Source organism: Dendrobates tinctorius, unplaced genomic scaffold (genome assembly GCF_039654945.1).
Source record: "Dendrobates tinctorius isolate UK_male_01 unplaced genomic scaffold, ASM3965494v1 ptg000143l, whole genome shotgun sequence".
Taxonomy (NCBI): domain Eukaryota; kingdom Metazoa; phylum Chordata; class Amphibia; order Anura; family Dendrobatidae; genus Dendrobates; species Dendrobates tinctorius.
The window spans coordinates 43,725,696-43,751,808 of record NW_027361810.1 but is presented as its reverse complement, the minus strand read 5'-3'; the positions used below and the strand labels follow the sequence as shown (position 1 = coordinate 43,751,808).

The following is a 26,113-nucleotide window of genomic DNA, read 5'->3' as shown; positions in this document are numbered from 1 at the left end:
TTGCTGCATAATTGAGCAGATTTGTCATTCAGGACCATGGAAAGTGTGTTTTTCTGTATTCTGATGACAGCATCTCTTATAATGCGCACTGTTAACCTGCTCTTTACCACAGTCCCCAGTGTTGTGACCAGTTCTATATGACTATTATTTCTGACGTTGACCCTGTCACTTTCCTGAACATGTAACGCAATATGTTTGTGTTTGAAATTAGTGTGTAACTCGAGTTTCCCCTGTGTATTGTCAGTCCGCTCCAAACAGTCAGTAAAGAGGTGAGTACAAGGTTCGGCTACACCAGCGGCCTATAGCAATCACAGACTTCCATTACTAAGAACTTACAAAGATTCTCTTCTCAGAAGCAAGGAGGAGATTGTGTCCTGGGAGATATGAATAATTTATATCCACGTTGTACAGTAAGCTTTTATATAAACCAAGTGTGGATCAGAACTGATCAGATTGCATCTCCTGACGGCACAAACCAATGACCTCTCCGAACAGAAGTTGTTTCAATGCAGAAAGGAAGAAAGCTTTCTTTTGCTCCTTCTTGTCATTCACTGAGTCTTGTGACTTGTGATCATCTCGATGGATGTCGACAGCTCGCTCTGTGTAACAGAAGATGCTTTCAGAGCGAAAAAAAGAGTTGTTTCTTCTGTGTGCGCCAGAATTGAAAGATATCTTGTTGAGCTTTAAATATATCTTGATATATAATACTATAAATATATTGCACATATTACACTCGTCAACATTAAAACTATAACACCATGAAAAGAAAGTCATGAAATTATGGAAATCACAGAATGATGATGACACACGAATGATAAAAAAATAAAGGAAGGATCATTTTCAAAACATGAGTGCAATACGCAGAAATTCCCGCACTTACAACCTCGACTGCTATCAGTGAGGTTATTAATTATCTGCGGAATGTTCTGCCACGCCAAATGAACTTTTGGCAGTAAATCATCAAGATCCGCTGCTGGCAGCTCCAAACTAATGAAGTCGAAGATGTGCTGGATGGGAGACAAGTCCGGAGATTCTGCACACTGTGGTAGCATGTTTGGGCCATGCAGGCTGCTCACAGTAACACAAGAAACATGCAGCCTTGTGTCGTGTTGAAAAATGGCTCCTGGGACACTTTGGGGAAGAGTTTTCCATAGTCATTTTCTAATAAACTAATGGGAAAAACTGTATTCACTAAGGACAGATTTTACCTAAGAACAGAGAATTTTGAGACTGAGTAATAAGTCCAGGAGAAGAAAGAAGCAGACTTCTCTGACATGTATTATTATTTATTATACTCACTTATATAGTGCCATCATATTCTGCAGCACTTTATAGACCTCATTATCACTGTCCCCATTGGGGCTCACAATCTAGGTTCCCTATCAGTATGTCTTTAGAGTGAGGGAGGAAACTGGAGAAAACCAATGCAAACTACATGCAGATGTTGTCCTCGGTGGGGCGTAGAATCATAGAATCGTAGAGTTGGAAGGGACCTCCTGGGCCATCTGTTCCAACCCCATGCTCAAAGCAGGATTCGCTAAATCATCCCAAACAGATGTCTGTCCAGCCTCTGTTTGAAAACTTCCATTGAAGGAGAACTCACCACCTCTCATGGCAGCCTGTTCCACTCATTGATCACTCTAACTGTCAAAAAGTCTTTTCTAATATCTAATCTGTGTCTCCTCCCATTCAGTTTCATCCCATTGCTTCTAGTCTTTCCTTGTGCAAATGAGAATAAAGTTGATCCTTCTACAATGTGACAGCCCTTAGGAGATTTAATAGCTGTCTACAAATATCTCATCAGTCTTCTCTTTTGCAAGCTAAACAATCCCAAATCCTGCAACCTTTCCTCATAACACAGGGTTTGCAGACCGGTCACCATTCTGGTCGCTCTTTTCTGAACTTGCTCCAGTTTGTTGCGGTCTTTATTAAAATGTGGCGCCCAAAGCTGGACACAGTATTCCAGATGAGGTCTGCCCAAAGAGGAGTAGAGGGCAATAATGACTTCACGTGATCTAGACTGCAGAGGCGTATCTAGGCTCTCTGGCACCCGGGGCAAGAATTCGGTTCGGCGCCCCCCCCAAGTACATATGCGACTTGCACACTTAGCCATGTACCCACGAGCTGCTCCTCCTAATGCTCTCAATGTTCAGTAAAAAACTGAGAGAAGCAGGAGGAGAAGCTCGTTGTCAAGTATGAAAATCGCACATGAGTGAAGTGTCCGTGTGATGACTACTGGAACCTGCAGCGCTGAATCCTGACATTGCAGCTTCTGAATTCTCACAACGAATGCACTGCACACATTTAGGATTCTCTCTTGCCGATGTACAGTCATGTCAGCACAAGCATGTGATTTATATACTTCTGGCCACATTCCGACTAGACGTGCCCGACCTCGCTCCGTTCACTTTCATTGAGTGAGGCCACACATGTCTAGTCAGCATGTGACCGCATGTATGTAAATTACCGGCATGAGAGAATCCTGACAGCGTTCAGTGAGCACTGTGAGAATTCAGAAGTCTGCAGTCACATAGAATGTCTGCAGACTCAGCACAAACCTGGACAACCCCTGTAATGTTCCTAACAAATAAAAACATGAGAATTAGTCAGTATCACAAATAACATTTACATCCAAGTACCTTATAGATGACGTCGTCTCTGCAGTCAGTCACCTTTTCTTCTAGACCCCATGATGAGTTTTCTCATCCACAGCCGTCTCTGCAGACTTCCATCTTCTCCGGTCTTCTGCAGCAAATCTCCACACGACGCCCTTAAAGATAGAAGTGTCATTATAATGCTCCTAAATAAAAATATCTGCAATATACTGTCGCCTCACACTATTCCCCTCTAGCATCCCACCTGTTCACTATACTGTCTCCTCATATATTTACCCCCTCACTCTATACTGTCTGCTCACACATATCCCCGACTCCCCATACTGTGTCCACTTACATTAACCCATTCGCTCCCCATACTGTCTGCACCAATCCCCCATACTGTTTCCTCATACATACTCTTTATTTTGTGTCCTCAAATCTCCCCACACATTAAATCCCCCCCATCCCCAACATACATTAAGTACCCCCATCCCCATTCCAATTCCCACCCACACATTAACCCAATCTCCACTCCAAATACCCCCACACATTAACCCCCATCCCCATTCATTAACCCACACACATTAACCCCCATCCCCACTCATTAACCCAATCCCCACTCATTAACCCCCGCACACATTAACCCAATCCCCACTCATTAACCCCCATCACATTAAATAACCCCCATCTCCACTCCAAATCCCCCCACACATTAACCCCATGGCATCCCCACTCTAAATACCCCCACTCATTAACCCCCATCCCCACTCTAAATACCCCCACACATTAACCGCCATCCCCTCTACAAATCCCCCCCATCTCCACTCATTAACTCCCCCTCATCTCCCATCTTCGGTGGTTCTTCAGCTCCACAGTGGAGCACACTTACCACCAGCGTTTGCTTTGGGTGCCGGGGAGTGACGTCAGCAGCGTGATCACATGACATGATCACGCTGCTGACGTCGCTCTGGCCCGGCGGTCAGAGCTTCAATTGTACAGGCGTCTGTATAGACGCCAGTACAATTGCTCCCTGGGAGCCGGCACGGCCTCCTTCTCTGCGCCGGCTGTCAGCTTGACAGCTGACACAGAGAACCGCCGACTCTCAGGCGGGGGGGCTGCAGAACGCAGCCGCCAGGGAGGACACTGCGGACCGCTGCATTAGGCGGCCCGACTGCGCCCCCCTGCTGGCTGCGCCCGGGGCAACTGCCTCGGCTGCCCCCCCCTAGATACGCCACTGCTAGACTGTATGCTTCTGTTAATACATCCTAGAATTGCATTTACCTTTTTTGCTGCTGCATCACACTGTTGACTCATATTCAGTCTGTGATCTATTAATATACCCAAGTCTTTTTCACATCTGCTGTTGCTTAGCCCTATTCCTCCCATTCTGTATATGCTTTTTTCATTTTTATTGCCCAGATGTAGTACTTTGCATTTTTCCCTGTTAAAAACCATTCTGTTAGTTGCTGCTCACTGCTCCAGTTTATTTATATCTTTTTGAATCCTCTCTCTGTCTTCTCTAGTATTAGCTATACCTCCTAGCTTTGTGTCATCAGCAAATTTAATCAGTTTATCCTCAATTCCTTCATCTAGATCGTTGATAAAGATGTTGAACAATACAGGGCCCAGGATAGAGCCCTGTGGTACCCCACTTGAGACATTCTTCCAACTGGATGTGCAGCCATTTACGACCACTCTTTGGGTCCGATCACTAAGCCAGTTATAAATAGACCTAACAGTTGCCTTGTCCATTCCATACCTTGTCATTTTTTCAATAAGGATTGTGTGAGATACTTTGTCAAATGCTTTGCTGAAGTCAAGATATACTATATCTACAGCATTTCCCTGATCCACCCAATCAGTGATTCCATCATAGAAGGAAATTAAGTTAGTCTGACATGACTTATTAGTTACAAACCCATGCTGACTCTGTTTAATCACTTCATTCTTATCCAGGTACTGACATGCATGTTTAATAATTTGTTCAAAGATCTCTCCTAGTATAGAAGTCATACTTACTGGCCTGTAGTTGCCTGGGTCCACCTTCTTCCCCTTTTTTGAAGATAGGAACATTTGCTCTTCTCCAGTCTTCTGGGACTTCTCCTGTTCTCCAAGCATTTTCAAAGATTATGGAGAGGGGTTCAAAAATTTCTTCTGCTATCTCCTTCAGTACTCTGGGGTGTAATTCTTCTGGACCTGGAGACTTGAATTCATTTAGGTTAGCTAAGTGTTTCCTCACTATCTTTTTGTTTATAGATATCCTGGATTCTTCTATTCCCTTAATAGGACAGTGGAGAACAGTTGATGTTACATTTCCTTTCTGAGAGAAAACAGATGCAAAATAGGAATTTAAAAGTTCGGCCTTCTCAACATCCTGTCTTACCATTTCATCATTTTCATCCTGTAAAAATCCTGTAAAAATCCTATAGCATCTTTTGACTTTTCTTTTACTTTTGACATATCCCCAAAATCCTTTATTATTGCTTTTGACGTCTCTTGCAAGCCTCAATTCATTGTCCGCTTTAGATAATCTGATTTGTGCCCTGCAGACAGCATTATATTCTTCTTTAGATATGCCTCCCTCTTTCCATTTTATAAACATTTCTTTCTTCCTTTTTAGCATGTGCTTAAGTTCTGTGTTCATCCATCCTGGTTTCCTTAAATGCTTCCTATTCTTCCCTCTTTTCGGAATTGTTAACAATTGTGCTTTGAGAATTTCATTTTTCAAGATTTCCCATCCTTCCTGGACATTTTTGTCGATAAGGATATCCAGCCATTGGATCCCTCCAATTCTCTTTCTGAATCCCTTAAAATCTGCCTTTCTGAAATCTAACCTTGACGTCTGAGTCTTCACAGGTCTTCCGCCTCTAGGTTATCCAAAATTCTAAAATAGCATGGTCGCTACCTCCTAGGGTCCCAGCCACTTTTACCTCCTCAACCATTTCCTCCCTGTTTATAAGGATTCCAAGGTAGCAGTTCCCCTTGTTTTCTCCCTTACCTTTTGGAAGATAAAGTTGTCAGCAAGAGAGGATAAGAATTTCCTTGACCTGTTAGTTTTGCCTGAGAGAGATTCTCAACAAATGTCTGGATAGTTGAAATCTCCCATGACAACTATGTCATATTTTTTGGAGAACTTGGCCATTTGATGCATAAAGAGTTCATCCATATCTTCAGCTTGCACAGGCGGCCTGTAGTAAATGCCTACAATGGTGTCCTTTCCATTGTACTGTCCTTGTATTCTTACCCAGTTTCCATAGAACTCCCAGTCTCTGAAGCTTCAATCTCTGTGCAGATATATGCGTTTCTAACATACAATGCGACACCTCCTCCTCGTTTATCAAGTCTGTTTCTTGCAAATAAGTTGTATCCTTCTAGTCTTGTATTCCAATCATGTGTATTGTCCCACCAAGTTTCAGTGATTCCAATGACATCATATTTCTTTTCCTGTGTTAGTAGTTCCAGTTCTCCTTGTTTGTTGCCCATGCTTTATTAGTATAGAAACATTTTAGTTTGTGATTGGTTTCTCTTTCTCCAATATTTTTATTATTTAGATTCTTTTGTCTTTGTTTTTCCTTTCCACTTCTAATAGCAGAGTTCTCAGTAGCATTTGTCAGGTGTATGGCTTTTTCTGGCCTTTTGCTTCCCTTCCCATGTTGTTCTAGTCTCCTTACAAGTGTAGCAAGGCGACTTCCAAATACATGTTTTCCAGTCTTCGTAAGGTGCACCCCATCTCTAGCAAGTAGTCCATCGTAAAAGTAATTCACTCCGTGATCCATAAATCCAAATAGTTGCTGACGGCACCATCGACGTAGCCAGTTGTTCACCTGCAGAATCTTATTCCATCTCCTTGTTCCATGGCCATCCACTGGGAGGATGGAAGAGAAGACCACCTGCGCTCCCAGTTCTTTCACTTTCTTGCCTAAGTCTTCAAAGTCTCTGCAGATGGTTTCCAGGTCGTTTCTTGCGGTGTCATTTGTCCCCACATGTAGTAGCAGGAATGGGTAGTCATCTGTAGGTCTGAAGAGTCCTGATATCCTGTCAGACACATCTTTAAATTTTGCACCTGGAAGACAGCACATTTCTCTTGAAGTTATGGGGTCCTCCTGACGTGAACCCAAGAGGACCCCAGCACTGCAAAGCAGCGGTGCTAACCGCTGAGCCACCTTACTCCCACATTACAAAGTTTCTCATATCATTGTGGGCTATTGATTTATAAAAAAGTAAATTAAAACAACAGCTACTCTTTAAAGTTAAAAATCTACCCCTATCTTAAGATATTGGCACCGGTCAGGAATCCTGCCGCCTGCACTTTGTTTTTATTTTGACACAGGAGAGGGATTCCAGCATCCGGACTAATAATGTATATGAAGGGGGCACATTTTTTGCACTTAACATGCTTTAAAAAAATCTTTACTTAAAGCTGGAGAACGAATTCATTGAACTGGAAAACCCTGTTTGTGTGTTATTTCTATTTAAAAAAAACAACAAAAACACCTTAACAAACAAATCTAATTATCACACAATAGAAATGACATGAAAAGTATGTTCTGGTGTCCTTAGATACCCTGGCTGTCATGTTGGTGAATACTGGATAAAACAATGTGTGGCATGACTAAGCTGCAGTGATACCGTGATGCACATCCGCACAGCAAGCAGAATTTCCCAAGGCACAGAGAATTTTGTTTTTGTTTTGTTTTTTTTCCAAAAAAATCTTGTATTTGTCACTGCATCCAAATTCCTGTTCACAGATGGCACCGCCCGATGTATGACCAGTTACAGCAGATACATTATGTATCGGTGGAGGCTCAAAGCTGACTCATTCCTGCTGGTAACCAAAACAGGAGCCATCTGTGACACAATCTAAAGAAATAGAAAATTGCTTTTATGCACAAAACATGTATATATTTTTTAATAATTTTAATTTCAAATAAAAAAACAATAACAATAATGTCAACAAATCCAACATTAGATTGATAACATTTTCGTCCGGTACGCAGGCTGGGCAAACAAGAGTTTGGTCTATGACATACTTTCGGCATATTTAATGTTATATTTACTAGTTTCAAATGATTTATTCTGTGTTCTGGAATTCTGTACCTGTGAAATGTGAGAAATTCCATTCTCATAGTATACAGAAAGGTTCAGCCAAAGAAAACGTCTCATGCACTTGGACAGAAGTGTATCACAAGTGCTACAAATAACATATGTATATATATATATATATATATATATATATATATATATATATATATATATATATATATATATATATATATATATATATATATATATATATATATATATATATATATACACACACACTATGGGAGACCAGGTCTTTGGTCTGTACATATTTTATTGTACACATATTTACTCAGTTGTCTATTCTGAAGGATATATTTATTCCATACTTATTTAGGGGGTTTAGCCATATCTCAGGAACTGGGAAACACAGGAGTAAAAGAAAAACTATACAAGATTCACGCGAACAGCAAAATTTGTACTATGTATAAAACATATTTATGGCAAATAGACCTTTTTTTTTTTTTAAAAGTCCGTATTTATTATTTGGTTTGATCCAAGATTTGTATTATGCTATATTTATGTAAGGGTCTTTATTCTGAGCATGTATAGTATTCTAGGGTCTGATTATTTAGTTAGTTTGGGTCTGTAGTGGTATTTGGTGTCTGTATTAATTTTTTAAATATTTTTTTATTAATATTTTTTATTCTGGACTTCTTATATGTTCAGGGTCACAATAAAGGCCATGGAGGGCCAAATGTTAAAATAATTTAGTTGTTTTTTTTTTTTTAATTCTGCATCTTGGAACCTGATTCGCCAGCGAAAACTTCCTATCTTTCTAAAATGATCTCTTGACTCTAGGTGTAGAGCAGTGATTGAGCCACTGGACTCTTATTTGAGCCTGGAAAGTTGAATAAACTAATGAACCAATGTGTTTTAAACCATTTACTTGCATAGACCAAAGGCACAGAATCTTCAGCTCTCCCTGCCTAGGTATCATTCAAACTATAAAGAGTGCGGTGCACAGACAGACAACGGTCCGGTTCCTGGGTGAAAATGATCATGTAGAAGGCAGGAAGACATCCAGCAACTGCAGTGGAAAGGAATATAAAAACATTATTTAGTAGTAACTATTAAAATATGAAAAGGGGAAAAAATTAAAATAAATACACAGGCCCTATGCGTTTAGAGCACTAAGGCTATTACCGTAATTACAGCCAGTAATTAAGACCCTTAGTGCTGAAATGCATAGACATAGTCTGTTTTTTTATTCTTTTCCCTTTTGATATTTTAATAGTTACTAATAAGTAATGTTTTTATAGTCCTTTCCATTGTGGTTACAGTGCCATTTTGGTTCATTCCTTGAGAAGTATTAGTTTGCAGCAGCTGGTAAAGTGTATTAGAGAAACCAGTGATCTCATAAAATTACGAAAATTTGATGTGAGGATCTAAATGCTATCATTAGAAGTTGACATAAGGCCAGGAACCATATCCCTGGCCCTTGGTTAGATTATGTTACAACTAGTGATGGGAAAACCTGAACAGTAAAGTTCGGGGTCCATACCCCGAACACCTACTGTTCGGACATGGACTCCTAACACGGACTTCTCCAGGAAGTCCATGTTTCTGTTCAGGTTTGGGGCCGCGAACATTGGCTGTTTCCCACGCTGTCATCTGCATGACAGTGTGAGAAACACTGGCAGGTTCAATCGGCGGTAAGATGATTACAGTGTCAGCCAGCAGCTGTGACCGGCGGTAAAAGTTTACCGCTGAACACAGAGGCGTCGAAGTAGCACTCCCATGAGCCATCAGTCTGCGCCTGCTGTCGCTGATAACATCAAGAGCAGGTGGTTCTGGTGGGAGTATTCATCAGGCTGCATTATAAATAAATAAAAAAGTCATATGGGGTCTGTTCTATTTTTGATAAGCACCATGGCAAAACTGACAGCTGCGGGCTGCAACCCTCAATTGTCGGCTTTATCATGTCTGATTATCAAGAATAGAGTGGTCCCCACACCATTTTTTTAAAACATTTATTATTTTTATTAATTGTAATTATTCTTGATAACCAGCCATGCTAAAGCTGACAGCTGAGGGTTGCAGCCCTCAGCTGTCAGTTTTGCCATGCTGGTTATCCAAAATAGAACAGACCCTACATCATTTTTTTTTAAATATATTTATTTATAGCACAGGCGCCAGCTGATGAATACTCCCATCAGTGGCGCCTGCTCTCGCTGTTTTCATGGAGAGCAGGCATAGGCTGATGGGAGGATGAAAAACCTCAAGGACAAGGTACACAAAAGTATATATGTATATATCTTATGGGCCGTAACAATGTTTACCCAGAGTTGTGTATCATGACCGCCACATGTGTACCAATGGATAATATATAGGACATATCGGTAAAAGAACTGAAGAACAAAGGAAAGCACTGAATGTAGCAGTCCAGTATAATGATGAAATAAGTATTATTATTAATTACAATGTATACAACAGAACGTGAGGTAGGGGCGGGGGAAAAGGATACCAGCAAAAGGACACACCACAAGGGACAAGTAAGATTGCAAGTTTTATTATTATTATTATTATTATTATTATTATTTATTTATATAGCACCATTGGTTCCATGGTGCTGCACATGAGAAGGGGTTACATACAAATTACAGGTATCACTTACAGTAAACAAACTAACAATCACAGACTGATATAGAGGGGAGAGAGGACCCTGCCCTTTCGGGCTTACATGCTACAGGATGGTGGGGAAGGAGACAGTAGGTTGGGGGGTTGTAGCAGTTCCGGTGTTGGTTGAGGTGATATCTCCAGTAGTGGTAAGAAGGCAGCGGGGATCACTGCAGGCTGTAGGCTTTCTTGAAGTGGGTTTTCAGGTTCCGTCTGAAGGATCCGAATGTGGTTGATATCACTGATATCAGTTATATCACTAAAAGCAGTACAATTGGAGTTATACAAAATAAATAGAAAATAAAGTGCCTTTGTTCCAAATGTCCAAAGATGGTATATAAATAGTATAAAAGTAGGTCAATCAAAATAAATAGTAGGTATGTGCAGATATCAGGGGGAGGATTGTAATATGGAAAAAGTGCATGTGCCAAAGAGTTTATACGAGGTTAAATAACCACAGCTATCTATAGTATTTATTTAGTAGCATAGTAAAGATATTCAAGATAACGCTGTGATGGTAAATAAAGTCCTCATATGATCACCTGATGCTTGTGGTGTTTGTCGCTTGGATGCGTCCACCCCGACGCTCGCGTTAACGTCTCCATTGCTGTTGTATACATTATAATTAATAAAAATACTTATTTAATTATAATACTGGACTGCTAGATTCGGTGCTTTTCTTTGTTCTTCAGTAGGCTGATGGGGAGTACTTGCATCAGCCGCGATGTCTCTGTGACCAGCAGTAAACTTTTTACAGCCGGTCACAGCTGCTGACTCACGCTGTCATCTGACAGCATGGGAACCGCAGCGCTCTGGCTAGCAGTAATGATATTACCGCTGATCAGAGGCGGTGTTTGCTGTGCTGTCATGCAGATGACAGCGTGGCAAACAATGGATGTTCAGGCCCACCATACATTTGAATGGAGTCCGGGTTCGAGTACGCGTACCATTCTGGTACCCGAACCAACCTTTTTTTTTTTTTTTTATAAATGTTTGGCTGAACCCGCCGGACGCAAACATCCAGGGGTTCGCCCATCACTAGTTACAACCACTTGGCAGTAATATTTCTTTGATAGACTTTCACTTATTGTACAATATATTTTATCCCAAGTACCACACTAATCTATTTATTTTTTTCTCCTTAGTATGCCAGCGTTGAGCAAGATGGGGAATATTACATGACTTCATCTGACTTCGTGCAGAAATACCTCGGACTGCACAGTGACCGACATTTCAATCCCAAGACTGTGGAGCTGTTGGGAGGAGTTGCTGATCAGACCAAAGATGGGTGAGGCACTTGTTATGTATCTTTTTATTGGGTCATTGCTGCTTTATCGCGTTTGCGTTTACGTTACTTGTACTCTGTGTAACGTGGTTGCAATTGCAGGATGCAATGGAGAGGAACCGATTGTTCTTACTAGAAGTACGATACATGTGTCGTATGAAGATTAATATAGATTATGTATTTGTTTAATTTCTTATTTCTGTGTATTGCATCTATACCAGTTATGGAATCATTCCATAAGGTTCTTAATTGGCATATGACTTTAAAGGGAATCTGTTAGTAAGATCAACTCCTTCACCCCCCAAACTGCTTATATGGGCATACAGGTCTTTAAAATGTAATCCAATGACATTTATATCTTCTATCTGTTGCTGCATTTCTTGGGTAATTAGCGTTTTCATTCATATGCAAATGATGTATTTAGTGCTCTGGGCGTGATAGCACACTTAAAGCACCTCTTAGCTTATTGTGTCTGTGTAACATCAGGCAAGAAACTCAGACAGTGGGGTATCGATCAAACTAAAGAGGCTGGTACTGGGCAGGGAAACAAACTGGAGAGGCAGTGGCCTAGGAAGTGTTCTGTCGTGCCCAGATAACATATAGCCACATTTGTATGTGAATGGAAATGCTAATTACTTGGGAATGCAGCAACAGATAGAAGATATAAAGGTTTCAATGGATTTGCATTTCAAAGACCTGCATGCCTATATATGTGGTAGGAGTAGTTGATCTTAATGACAGATTCTCTTTAGCATCAATGTTTCATAGGCACATCTTAAGTAGTAGACTATTAACAGAATGATAAATTAGCCTTTATTCATATACCATAATACATTAAAGGGGTGGTCCAAAAAGTAATTTTCATTCAAAATCCCTATCTATATAAAGACATAATCTAATCTAATTTCTAATATACTTTATTAGAAATTATTATTTGTCGCCAGCTCAGATCCATAGTAATGTGCCAGCAACAGAGCGCCCTCTATCAGTGCCTGTTGTAAATGACCGCAGAGAAGAATAAAGCAGTTAGATAATGTAGTTAGGGAAGGATAGGTAATTTTTAATTATAGAATATTGTAAAATAAATTAGATGGTCATTTAGGATTAATATTATTTTGTATTTCGGACCACCCTTTTAATTTTTTCATCCACAAATCTCAAAGAACACCTATCGGCAAAAGATATTTTTATTAATAAAAAAAAACAAAAAATAAAACATTCCCACTCCTCCAACAAAATACAAATTTTTCAAAATTTGCTTTAAAAAAAATAAAGATGATGCCTATTAATATGTGAACCACCCAGTACTCCTAGGCAGGAGACAGGACTGATCTTAGTCGTGTGCTTCTGAGATGTTCTACTATCATATATCTAAAAGGTACGAGAAGTAAACCATCCGCAGGCCGTGTGCAGCAAACAAACCCCGCACTGCCTTTAAAAAAAAAAAAAAAAATCCAAAATTTATTTGCACATAATCCTTCTTGGGTGTCAGAATATTTATTCGCTAGAAGATATTTCTCTGTTTTAAAGGGCCGACACACCGTGACTTCCATCTTTACTTAGTGGCTTAAACCTTAAATCACCCCAACTAAAATGTGTCCTGGTTTATAAAGATTTTTGACCAAATCTATTAGTACTTTCTTATTTTCCCAGTATTGACAAACCTCCGATCAGTCCGCACTTTTGTAGCGCAGTCACAAAGCCATCAGTGTTTGGGGTTGCGATCCTTGCCATCAGATAGGCTCGCTAGCAAAATGTAAATCGGAAATAGAAACGCGCCGTGTTACCTGAGCGCTACATTAGCCTCCCGGCCCGTCTGCTCCCCCGGCTCAGAGCTCCATCTGCTTAAATCTCTGTCAACACATGCAGGGTCTGACACGAGATAACACACTGCAATGTGCATTAGGTAAAAAGTGAACAAGTGCAGAGATTGCCAGCGAGATAATAACAGTAAATGTTTACAGAATGTCCCACTTTGTTAACTCGAGACCTCTGCTGCCTGTTCCCGCTCCTCTGACAAAGTGCATTTATTTTGTTATCCGCAGGTTGATCTCTTTCCAGGAGTTTCTGGCATTCGAGTCGGTGTTGTGTGCCCCCGATGCTATGTTCATTGTGGCTTATCAGTTATTCGATAAGAGCGGCACTGCAGAGGTAACATTCGGTAAGAATACATCGACGGAAAAGTCAAAGAGCACAAAGAACCTGGCTTTTAAGTGTATTAGGGGAAGTGCGGCATTTCACCTGGGGGAAAGAAAATGGTTCTGTACCGATGCAAGATGCACTCGTATTACGATGTGTTTCAGCGGGCAAGCGTGATCGTTACCGTAACGTGGTATTCACCCCATGAAAAAGTAAAGGAGCCGCAGAAGAGTTAAAATTTAGGTCCGTATTGGTATATATATATATTTTTTTTTTTTGTTATTTCAATGCAGGTATTAGAGGGGACATTATGGGTCAATCACTTTATTTAGTTGAAGGAAGTAAAGATAGAAAGAAACATCTTCGCATGAGATCTGTCTCTGCCAGAAGCAGCGTGCGCAACCGACCGGGCGCTGGGTAATAACAGAGAGCCGTAGGCCGAACCAGAGATGCCCATAGGCTCGTCCCTGCCAACCCGATGATTTCACCCTGCGGGTCGTTCTGCCAGTACTACTTTCTGTACCACCTGAAGCTGATGTGTGAAATTGTAGCACCATCCACCAGTGATCAGAGAACGACCTGGTGAGATGCAGATAAATATAGAAACATTTTAGTTTGCAGTTTTTTTTTTTCTTTTCACGCTTCTAATTTAATATATCCTTTTTTTTTTACAAAATTTGGAGGCATACTTTTCTATTTCGTTACATGCAGCATCACATTATCTATTCTGTATGTACAAATGCATCTTATAGCTTTCCCATAAGAGCTCATCCGGACGGCCGTGTTTTCGGTCCGAGTGCGATCTAACAATGCATCGGATTGTACTTGGACCGATGTTATTCTACAGGGCGAGTACATATCCGAAATTGCAGAATGCCCGAGTTTTGTGCAATATTCGAATCCCACTCGGCCATTGAAGCTGGGTTACCAACCATCCAGAAATTCCGGGATAGTCCCTAAAAATAAGGCACTTTTTTGCCCTGTCTGTGGAAAAAAAAAAAAAAAAGTTGTAGGCGTCTGTAATCTGTTTTTCAAGTAGAATAAACTTTTATATAATTAGTTCTGACTGTAATTCTCATCATTTTACAGTTTCCAGTGAATGCAGCCGATGTCTCATATCAGAATTATGGGCTGCAGACATGTATTTATTTATTACCACTTATAATCATAATGATTTATTATGGTTTTCCAATGTGTCCATAAAAAAATACTGCCTGTCTGGGATTTTTTTATACAAGCTGTCCATAAAAAATATAAAAATCATGTTGTCAACACTGCATGCAACTTAATGAGTGTGCTAAAGCCATCAAACTGCACTCACATGACATCTGAATGCAGCTTTATTCCTGCAGACTGACAGAATGGAGAAGATGGAGCAATTTTTTTTATATCTAACCAACATCTGAGAGAGTCAGAGTCAGAGTCAGATCAGAGTCAGATCCCCGGTTCTCTCAGATAAGAGGTTACATGGCTGTCTGAAGCTGCCCTAATAGTGACCATCCCAAAATGTTTACAATATTTTGGATCTGCAAGTAATTACTATGGCAAGTTTGTTTCTTATGATGGCCATACACATTATTGTTGGGCAAACCCACTGATTTAAGTACCTCAGGTGCTAACAAGCTGGGAAGTGAGTGGAAGAGTGATCCGGTACTTAAAGGGCTGGCAGACTGCTGATGAAGATTTGATGGCCAATTACAGAGAATTAAGACCGTTCCTGTACATAGTAGACAGTTTTAACTTGTATGATACAAGGGGTATGATACCAGCAAACCGTGATTTTACTGTGGTCTTGTGCGCAGACTCTTTAATTTAATGTAAACATTTACTGTAGTGATAACACATTTTATTATTTGTCCTATTGAAACATCGTTGTTGTTTAATGTTTTATTTGTTTGTCTGGTTCAGACCATCCAGACTGCACTGCCCAGGCTCTCACACGGCGACCTCTCCACTAACACATTGACCTATGTGTGGTATGAAAACCAGCCGAGCAGAAATATCATCCTATTATTTTTATTAAATGTAACTTTAATTAACACTTAATTTTCAATGGGAATGAGAATAGTACATGTTGCAGATTAATGTTGTAATTCTTCGTTTGTGAATCATGTGCAGAATAACAGTAACAATAGTTATCAATTATATGGTGCAAAATACTAATCTTTCTTGGTTCTTAAAGGGCAAATGTTATATGTCGATTTAAAATTAAAAACCTGGAATCAAAATCTTAAGAGTCCTGCAGTCCCTTTCATTTCTGCATCGGCTGTTGGGAGACGGAGCTGCACTTCAGGCAGGACTGTTGCTGAGGCAGTGATCAGAAACCAGAAATGTATCATATTTCCTATCTTGATTAATACGATAGTTGGATGAATATTTTGCCTCAGAAAATATCTCACTCAAGAGTCTCTCAACGCTCAGTGCAAAAATGACAAGCCCTGCACAATCCCTTTAAAGAGGACCTTTCACTGAATTTTAAAAAATTTAAACTTAACCCCCCCCCCCCCCTCTGATCGCTGCTTCCTCGCTGATTCTGGAACAGTTTTTCTTATTTTTCTGCGCCCCTCCGTCCCTAAGTTACGCCCCTTCTTAATAATGGGGAAAATTTTCCCTTCAACCCACTGGGCGTGTACATGGAACTTCTCTGTCTTTTTATTGGCCATCAAAAAGAGGAGAAAAAGGAGACGCCCACAGATAAGTTTAAGGGAAAATTTGTACCATTATTACTGGGGGGTGTAACTTTAGAACGGAGGGACACAGAGGAAAAATAAAAACTGTTCCAGAATCGGTAAAACAGCGCTAATTGGGGGAGTCACTCAGATTATATAAAAAAAAGCGATGAAAAATCCTCTTTAATTAAGCAACGGCATTTAGTTAACACTGTATGATTCTGTTGTCTTGCCATCTATCATCAACGTATGGAAGAGATTACAAAATGTTAAATCAGTGGATGATCGTTAGAATACCCAATAATTGTGTCCATGTCTCCCATTGACTCATATGAGCAGCAACGATGGTGCTCGGCCACCGCTGCATACAATGATCTTTCCCAAAATACAAACTATGTTATATCAAGGATCGCATTAAATGGTTCTAGAAGGACCTACTGAACTTCTGGACTAATAAAGGCGGCAATCTAATTTGCTCATTACAGTCATGGCAATACTTTGTCATTGGACTAATCTGAACATTGGTTTATTATGAGGATTAGCAATGTGATTGTCTAAAAATAAAATTGCAAGACACGAATCCTGCAGTGTTGCCATTAATCCCTGTAAATGGTGAGTTGCAGAATTACCGGAGATCAGGTGTAATTCTATCTCAGCATCGTACAGTTCAGTATCTTAACTGACCTTTCTCGCTGCGAAGACAAAATCTAATTTCGTCACTTATTTTTCTAAAGAAAATGTTAAGGAAATCTTTGGACAAACCATCATTCATCACCATATCCCATTTAACTGGGACTGCGAGTTCATCAGACTTCACTTCGGGCACAACCGGAAAAAACATCTTTCCTACTTGGAATTCACAGAATTTTTACAGGTAAGATATTTTTTACTTTTAATTATTAGGAAAGAAAGGAAAAAAAAGAATGCAATCTTAAACGTTTACATAATTTCTTGGTGCCTTTACCTGGCACTTGGGCTTTTCCTATAACCGTAAAGTTACAGGGACGTGCCGGAACTTGAAACATAAGCAATCTCAAGAAGAGATGACTAGTACCACAACCGATAGACTGTAGCTGGATTTAGTTTTCTAATTTCTGATTGTCTAATGAATCCATTTATGAATTATGTAAAATATAATTGGAAACTGCAAAACTAACAACAACGGATTTGATTCTTATTTAGTTCCCATATGGCTTGCCTGTTTATTACTTAAAGGGAATCTGTCACCCCTTTTTTGAGATATCATATAATGATATCATTCAATTGTGTGTCACACAATTCTCTTAGTACTTTTGCTTCCCCCTGACCCCGCACCTTTCATGCATAAATACCATTTTTTTATATCGGTTCAGATGTATGTAAACTGCCACGGTCCGATGGGCGGGGCTTATTCACCTGCTTCCCCTCTCCCTGTCTTGCTCTACGCATTTCTTCTTGTGTAGAGCAAGACAGGGAGGGGGGAGCAGGTGAATAAGCCCCGCCCATCGGACCGGACCGTGGCATCTGAACCGATATAAACAAGGTATTTATGCATGAAAGGTGCGGGGTCAGGGGGAAGCAAAAGTACTAAGAGAATCCTGTATCACATGAGAATCACATGACCGTTCACATGACCTTAGGTCCTGTGCCTGCTTTCTAAACTTCTACATTCAGGTCCCGTGTATCTTTATTTTCTGGCTGTTCTTGTCCCCAGGAGTCCCTACGGTGCGGGTGAGTCCCTGCTTAGCGGAGGCTGTACGCTGGCGCTGTCAGGACATGTGACACAGAATTGTATGATATCTCAAAAAAGGGGTGACAGATTCCCTTTAAAGAGTAGCTGTCATTTTTATTTCAGAAATTAATAGTATACATGAAAATAAGCAACTTTGTTATATATATATCTTATCAGAGAAATCTGCTTCTTTCTTCTGGTTTGATCTTCCTGTCACTCCTATAGTTGATGACAGTTGGTGCTTCTAAGATTCTATGCAGGGAGGAGCTTGAGGCAGGCAGACATTCTGCTACAAGTTGTCTTGAAATGACGGCTACAGTTCTCCATAGAACTTTGAGCACCAGCTGTCATCTCCTATCTCAGTAATGGAAAAATCTGCATACACTGAAGACAGTTTTTACCTGTGAATTGAAAATTTTGAGATTGGAAAATATTAGTGTTTCTTATTTTCACCTGTACTGGTGATTTATGAAAAAATAGATTAAAATGACAGTTACTCTTTAAATCATAATGGCTGATCCTAATTCACTTGAAAAACATAAACTACATGTAAATGTTAAAAAAAAAAACAACAAAAAAACAACAAAAGGTAATTGGTTTTCTGAATAAATAAAGTAGATTTTTTTTTCCCTTCAGTATTTTTAGAGTTTGACAGAATGTTGTCATTTTAAACTACAGAATCATTCTGGCTCTGTTAGTTTTACTATTATTTAATCTACAGATCCTCTTGCTGATTAACATATAAGAATAAGTCTTTACTTTTATTCAGCCAAGTTTATTGAGTTGTTACATTTGTATTCCTTTTTTTAAAATAATTTTGACCACCATAGACGTTAGGAAATTTTGTAAATCACTTTATTAAGGAATTTGTCTTTACATGCACATTTTTACAAGAATTAAGGGAATCCGTCAGCAGATCTTGCTCTGGAATCTGAGAGCAGCATATTGTAGGGGAAGATACCCTGATTCCAGGGATGTGTCGCTTACTCGGCTACTTGGTACAGTTTTGATAAAAACCCTGTTTTCTCTACAATTGATGTAGCAATGGTCTGAAAGCTGAACTGTATATAACCCCGCCCACTTCACTGATTGGCAGCTTCGTATGTACATTCTAAGCAAGCTGCCAATCAGTGGTCCGGGGAGGAATTACACAGATTAGCCTGACTGTCTTGCATGTGAAACTTAGTCCTGCAGTGATAATCTCCTGGTGATGAAACAGTGATTGTATTAAAACTACAGCAAGCTGCTGAGCAAATGACATGTCCCTGTAATCAGGGTCTTTGCCCCTACATCATGCTGCTCTCAGAGTTAATAAGAAAAACGTGCTGACAGATTCCCTTTAAATTGCTTCCCTGCTTTTCCCCAGTCTGTTTGCCTGCCTTTGGTTGCATGGATATCAGAACGAGTATTTGGAGTACTGATGATGGCAGTGAAAAATTATATGAAAGAACAAAAAATAATTTCACCCTCTGAATTTCAGGAGTTGCAGCTGGAGCACGCTCGACAGGCATTTGCTCAAAAGGACAAAAATAAATCTGGATTGATAACGGCTTTGGACTTCAGCGACATTATGGTTACAATACGGTCACACATGCTCACATCGTTTGTAGAGGAAAACCTCGTCTCTGTAAGTAACAGGCGCAGTCACTACTGGTTAATTAAAAAGTGAAACTCCCTAATTTTAGCAATTTTGGAAATATTGCATGTTCATACGTGGCAGAAGTGCAGCATATTTGGTGTGTCAGATGCGCAGCTTTCTACATCACCAGTAAATCGATGAGTTGGCTGAAATCACATGCACACGCTGTTTTTTGCGCATATTTGGAGCCCTGCTGCCTTTTTACCAAAGCGTAAAACGTCAAATGTTTTTGTGTTTTTGCAGAATTTTTTACCCATTCAAATGAATGATTGAAAAAAACCAAAGGAAACTCAACAGAAAAAGCATAAAAACACTTGTAACATAAGCCGCGGGTTTTTTTTCCTGCCAACAGCTGCGGGAAAAAAAAAAACGTAGCAAAAACTCGCTGTGTGAACATACCCTTATATTATAGCCAAACACTAATACAGAATAACAATAGTAATTGTTTTATCTCCCTTTTAGAACAAATGGTCTAAATCAGACCTGGGCAAGGGCCGCATCCGGCCCGCCCACTACCTGTGACCGGCCCGCGGAGGGGTCTGGACTTCACCGGTTCCTGCTTTCCTCATGAATCATTCATGAGGAAAGCAGGAAGCAGAGGAGTCCCTGCAGACACGGCGGTGAGCGGAGCGGACCCCGACCTCCTGACAGCGGCACGGAAACATTGCCTCCAGCGCACCGCCCACACACCAGACCTGCGGCGCTGACTGGTCGAGGCTGCAGGGGGCGTGGTCTGAGAGAGGGCTGCGTAGATGCCGATGGTGGCGTCTGCTTGCAGCAGTATACATCACACCACGCCTCCAACTCTGTGCTAAAATGTGCGGGCGTGGTGTGATCTATACTGCTGCAAGCAGACCAGTGACACTGTGGTGCAACATAAGACTAGCATCAATTACTTTAGACTGGGTCTGGACTAGACTCCTGATGAAACTGCAGAGGCGGTGAAACGCGCGCCGGCGTGCGTCACGGGTCTACAACCAGGCAGCAGCATGACTACAGGTATATGGATTATTTAATCTTTGCCTTATTATTTGTTCATCTTATATCCTATGGGGGTGATAAGGTCTTTCCTGTTGATCTATTGGGAGGTCTTTAACATTGGGTGAACGACATTATTCTGTTCACCAGTGTAAATTATGTTATCCCTACGTTTCCCTGGGATATAATATAAGGATTTGTATGAATATATGCTGGTTCAGCCTATGGTTTTGACCCTGTGCAATTCTACTTGTCTATCACATAGCTTTTCTATATATTCAGGTGAGGTATTTACCGCTTTATATGTGCTTTGTTATATATACATATTTTATTATGGTGTGATTTTGTACCATTGAAATAAATTTTGTATTTTTGGATTTTTGTCCCTTTGTGTTCTCTTTTGGTATCATGGGTCTGGACTGGGTGTTTACGTCAGGCCAGGGTCTGGGACTCTGGGTAGAGTGGTCAGCGCCTAATAAAGCCCCTGTGAGCAGTACAGGAGTGGTACACAGATACCTTGACCTAAAATAGCAAGTTTTTCCAAACACTGATAAAGTTAACAATTAAAGTGAACAATCACAAGCTGGCTGCAGTTCATCATCTCATCATTAAATAAAGATGTAATTAGGTCCTCCATATTTCCATTGTATTGTAAATCTTTGCCTTGTTTAACATACGGTTTGTTTATGAAAAGATAGCATATGTATGCTATATATTATATACATATATAGTATTGGGTACAACTGAGTTAATTCTATTAGTCCGGCCCTCTGACACCATCCCAATTTCTAATGCGGCCCCATGGCAAAATTAATTGCCCACCCCTGGTCTAAATGATGTTGCTTTATTATTTTTTCACCACTTCCCACTGCAGCTGCTTTTTGTTTTTTTTTTTTTGGCTTTTGTCTACTAAGCATTTGGGACTCATCATGTTTGGTGCAGATTTAGCTTCTTCTGTGCCTATTCCAAGCAAGTGCCCCCCATCATTTATCTTTCTAATAAAATAAAAGCTTGCTCATTTGCTATCCAGTTATCGTCCAGTTTCTGCTCCAGTTCTTGCACCTGATTTCTTTACAGCATAAACCGTGCCGGTCTCACCTTAGGGACAGTTCTCTGTTACTATGGGAGGATCCTGGCAAGTTTTAAGATGGCTTTCAAAGTCTTTATGCTAGTCACTCCACTTAGCAGGATCCAGGGAGGGATCTCAGTTTCCTTACATAAACCCTTGGGTTGCGTCCATGTAGTAGCTTCTGGCCGGTTGAGTGAGTTGGCAGTAGCCTGTTGAAAACTATCAGGACAGTACTAAATACTGTACAAAATCAGCAGGCAGGGATGAGGTCAAGAGCAAGAAACTGGTGAAAACCAGAGTGACATAATCATAGACTAAGGCCGGTTTCACATTTGCGCTTCAGGGCGCAGCGACGGCCTGCGCACGGCCGCCGCTAAGCCCCGCCCCCTGTCGCGCCTCCGCCGGTAGCTCCGCCTCCCGGCGCATGACGCTGCATGCGTCATGCGTCCCCTATCTTTATCACTGAGGACGCAGGCCGTGCGCAGTATGTGTTTGGCGGCGCCTGCGTCCTTTTGACGGTGCGCCGAGCGCAACCAAATTGCAACAGTTTGCGTTTGTCGCTGGTCGGCGCACCGTCAAAAGGACGCAGGCGCCGCCAATCGCATACTGTGCACGGCCTGCGTCCTCAGTGATAAAGATAGGGGATGCATGACGCATGCAGCGTCATGCGCCGGGAGGCGGAGCTACCGGCGGAGGCGGGGCTTAGCAGCGGCCGTGCGTAGGCCGTCGCTGCGCCCTGAAGCGCAAATGTGAAACCGGCCTAATCACCAGTCGAGTCAGGCTTCTGGGGAGCCCAAGGTCAAGTCCAAGTATCAATCCAGCTATGGCAGCAAAGTAGTTTTTCACAAGCCAGGTAAGATATCGGGAATCTAGCAGCAGGAGTAGAAGAAACAATTACAGCAGAATGTTTAAAGAGAATTTGTCACCATTATTTTTTTGATGCCCCATCTTTGAGAAGCAAAAAGTATGGGCAGAAACCCTTATTTCAGCAGTGGCACCTTCCTGTAGTTTTGATAAAACACTTTATCTGCTGCAGCTCTGCTAGTCCTCTCAATGATGAGATCCAGCTATGTAGTCCTTCATAGTCATGAGATTCATCCACCATTGCTTTTAGCTTTCTGCCTATGTACAGTGTACACAGAAAGCTGTCAATCAGTGGTGTAGGCGGGGGATGTACAGAGCTCATCACTGAGAGTACTAGCAGAACAGTAGCAGATATGATAGTTATCCCATAAACAAAAATGATCACCTATCCACAGATGACGATTTTATGTTTGACAGGGTTCCTACTGCTGGCACACGCACCGATTTTGAGAATGGGGGGGTCCCATGTGAGTGGAGTATAAGTGTGTGTGATGGCCACTGTTCCATCATTTCTGTAGGTCTCTGGGAACCATAGTGTACTTGTCTAACCACCCACATGCCACTACTGCCTCCTTTACACCAGACCCCCATTTTTCTGAACAGTGCAGACACCCCAAATGGGGTAATTTTTTTTTTTTTTTTCAGAAATGCTTAATATCTCCAAATAGGTTTATAAAATGAAAAATTGGAAAGTTTGACGCTGTGTAACCCAACCTAATATGGTAAATCGGTAAATTCTATGGGCATAAGCTGGAAAGTCTGGTCCCATCAATCCAAGATTATCTAAAGTACCCGCAGCAGCACTTCTAATTATACTTTTTTTATTCTTATTTTTTAGGCTGCAGGAGGAAGCATCTCCCACCAAGTGAGCTTCTCCTACTTCAACGCTTTTAACTCTTTACTCAATAACATGGAGCTTGTAAGAAAGATATACAGCACTTTAGCTGGATCCAGAAGAGACCTGGAGGTCACCAAAGGTAGCGTCTTTTTCCTTTAGTCTTTCTCTTGGGGCACAAGGTTTGTCTAGGGCTATCCACTGCGAAGTTTGCAACCCGATTTTTTTCCTTCAAAAGCCAAAGAACTTGGAGTGTTGTTCATACTGCTACCTTTATTAAAAGTAAAGGGAATCTGTCAGCACAAAATGACTGTTCCAACGAAGCACAAGAGCTTGGTGCACCATGGCATGGCCAATCAGTTCCCACCTACTGGTTTTGCATTAACTTCCGCCATTCTCTTTCTTGATTGACAGCTTTGACTTTACGGGATCCAGTGAAGAACAGAGATGGATTGAAAATAAGAAGGTGCACTGAATTACTCGGCCACATGACGTGAGCACCTGTGCTTGGTTTGAACAGTCATTTTGTAATGATAGATTCCCTTTAAACATTATAGAGCATGTCAACAGTATAAAAAAAGAAGTCTTCCTTCTAGGGTCATGTCTAGGTGGAGAAAGGCCGCTTTCTCCTTTGAAGTCTATGGGAGTTAGAGAGGTGGAACGCGCGTATATCAGGCATTCATGACATATGACATATTTTATAGAATATGGCATTAAGTACATTAACAGGGCTGTCTACTACTAGGACAGCTCCTTCTCATATCCTACACTTGGCCCCAATAAAATAATAAAGCTTATCCTCACCCCCCATGCTGATGCCGTTTCCGCAGAGTCAGCACTCGCTCTCCCCGGGAAGTCAGTGATCACCTGCAGCCCGGACTGCCTTTTCATGTTCAATTTGTATGAAGGCGGGGACAGTGATGCCTTCACTGATTGGGCGCCGGGGTTACGTGTCACAACTAGGGATGAGTGAGCGTGCTGGGATAAGGTTTTATCTGAGCATGCTCGTCTGCTGATAGAGTATCTTCGGCTTGCTCGAAAAATATGTTCGAGACCCTGCGGCTGCATGTCTCTCGGCTGTTCAACAGTCGCAACACATGCAGGAATTGTCTAACAAACAGGCAATCTCTGCATGTTTTGCGGCTGTGGAACATCTGCGAGACATGCAGCAGCAGGGACTCGAACATACTCGAACACACCGAAGATACTCTATCAGCAGACGAGCATGCTCAGATAACACCTTATCCCAGCACGCTCTCTCATCACTAGTCACAACAACTGCACCGGAGCCCCAGAGAAAGCGAGTGCTGACACCATGGGAACGGCATCGGCATAGGAGGTGAGTATAACCTTTTTTTTATTCTATCAGGACCAAATAGTGGACATCTTCTTTAAGGGCCACAAAAAGCTACATTTTAAAAATTCTTTTCCTGTTGAATTTTGCAGAGGAATTTGCAAATTCTGCAAACAAATTTGGGCAGATCACTCCACTGGAAATTGACATTCTCTATCAACTATCAGATTTATTCAATGCTACTGGGTAAGTTGTTGTGTCTCTGTTTTTTCTTTTCCTTCAAAACAAAAATCGAATTTACGCTTTCTTTAAAGTTACAGACCACCTTTACAACCAGTTTTTACATTTTTGCTGCCCATTAAAAAATGAAGATTTGCAAATCCTCTTAATTAAAAAGTTTTGTATCTACTTTGTTTTTGCTGTCATTTGGTAACAAAATGTAAAAAAAACAAAACTAAGTCTAATACTGTTGTCTCCGGCCTTCCATGTGTTCCCTGAGGCTGTGTGCACACGCTGCGGATTCATCCGCGCGGATTTTGAAAAATCCGCAGATCAAAAGACCTGCGGTTTATCTGCGGATTGCTCTGCGGTTTTGCCCTGCGGTTTATCATCTCCACAATGGAGGAGATGGTAAACCGCTGCGGAATCCGCAGAAAGAATTGACATGCAATGCTTTCTGCGGATTTGAAACCGCAGCAAAATCCGCGCGGAAAATTCCGCAGCATCTGCACAGCGGTTTTTAATTCCCATAGGGAATAATGGTACTGTACACCACAGCAGAAACTGCTGCGGATCCGCAGGGCCAAATCCGCTGCGGATCCGCAGCATGTGCACACAGCCTCATTCTTGCAAATATACAAAGAATAGATCAGCAGAAAAGGGAGGAGCACATGCATGGCAAAAGGATTTTGGTCAGACTACATATTTTTTCTTTTGTAGTCTGTTACCATGGAGATACATAAGTCTCCAAAGGAGCTGAAGGCATAAAATTCTATTAGAGTTTTAATTTCCCCATTGTAGGAGTAATACATGGCAAAATGAATGGTCATCCATGTGATAAAAGTAAGGCTCAAGCCAGAATGGAATCCACTTGCACACAAATGATCTCCATTCTGGGTCATAAAAAGGGCTCTTAAATGGAGGAAACCCCCTCTATGATGTCCTTATTCCCTGACTTGACATAAAAACATGGGTTTTCTTTGTAAGGCAGCCCCTTCAATTTTTTAGTATGCTTTTACAGTGGGGGGATGAATTAGTATAATCTGGAGAAAACCCACATAAACATGTAAATCCTTTGTCTCGTTTCTTTTTTGTTTTGTTATTTTATCAGTG

General features: G+C 41.1%; 1 protein-coding gene across 1 annotated transcript in view; it reads left to right on the top strand.

Annotated features, from left to right (window-relative positions):
* SLC25A12 (solute carrier family 25 member 12) overlaps window positions 1-26,113 on the top strand; it is a 182,115-nt gene that overhangs the window by 53,562 nt on the left and 102,440 nt on the right. The window contains exons 3-8 of the mRNA XM_073545875.1: window positions 11,444-11,586; window positions 13,629-13,744; window positions 17,126-17,265; window positions 19,583-19,729; window positions 23,491-23,629; window positions 24,934-25,027. Of these exons, the coding sequence (XP_073401976.1) occupies window positions 11,444-11,586; window positions 13,629-13,744; window positions 17,126-17,265; window positions 19,583-19,729; window positions 23,491-23,629; window positions 24,934-25,027 (779 nt within the window). The remainder of the gene's footprint in view (window positions 1-11,443; window positions 11,587-13,628; window positions 13,745-17,125; window positions 17,266-19,582; window positions 19,730-23,490; window positions 23,630-24,933; window positions 25,028-26,113) is intronic.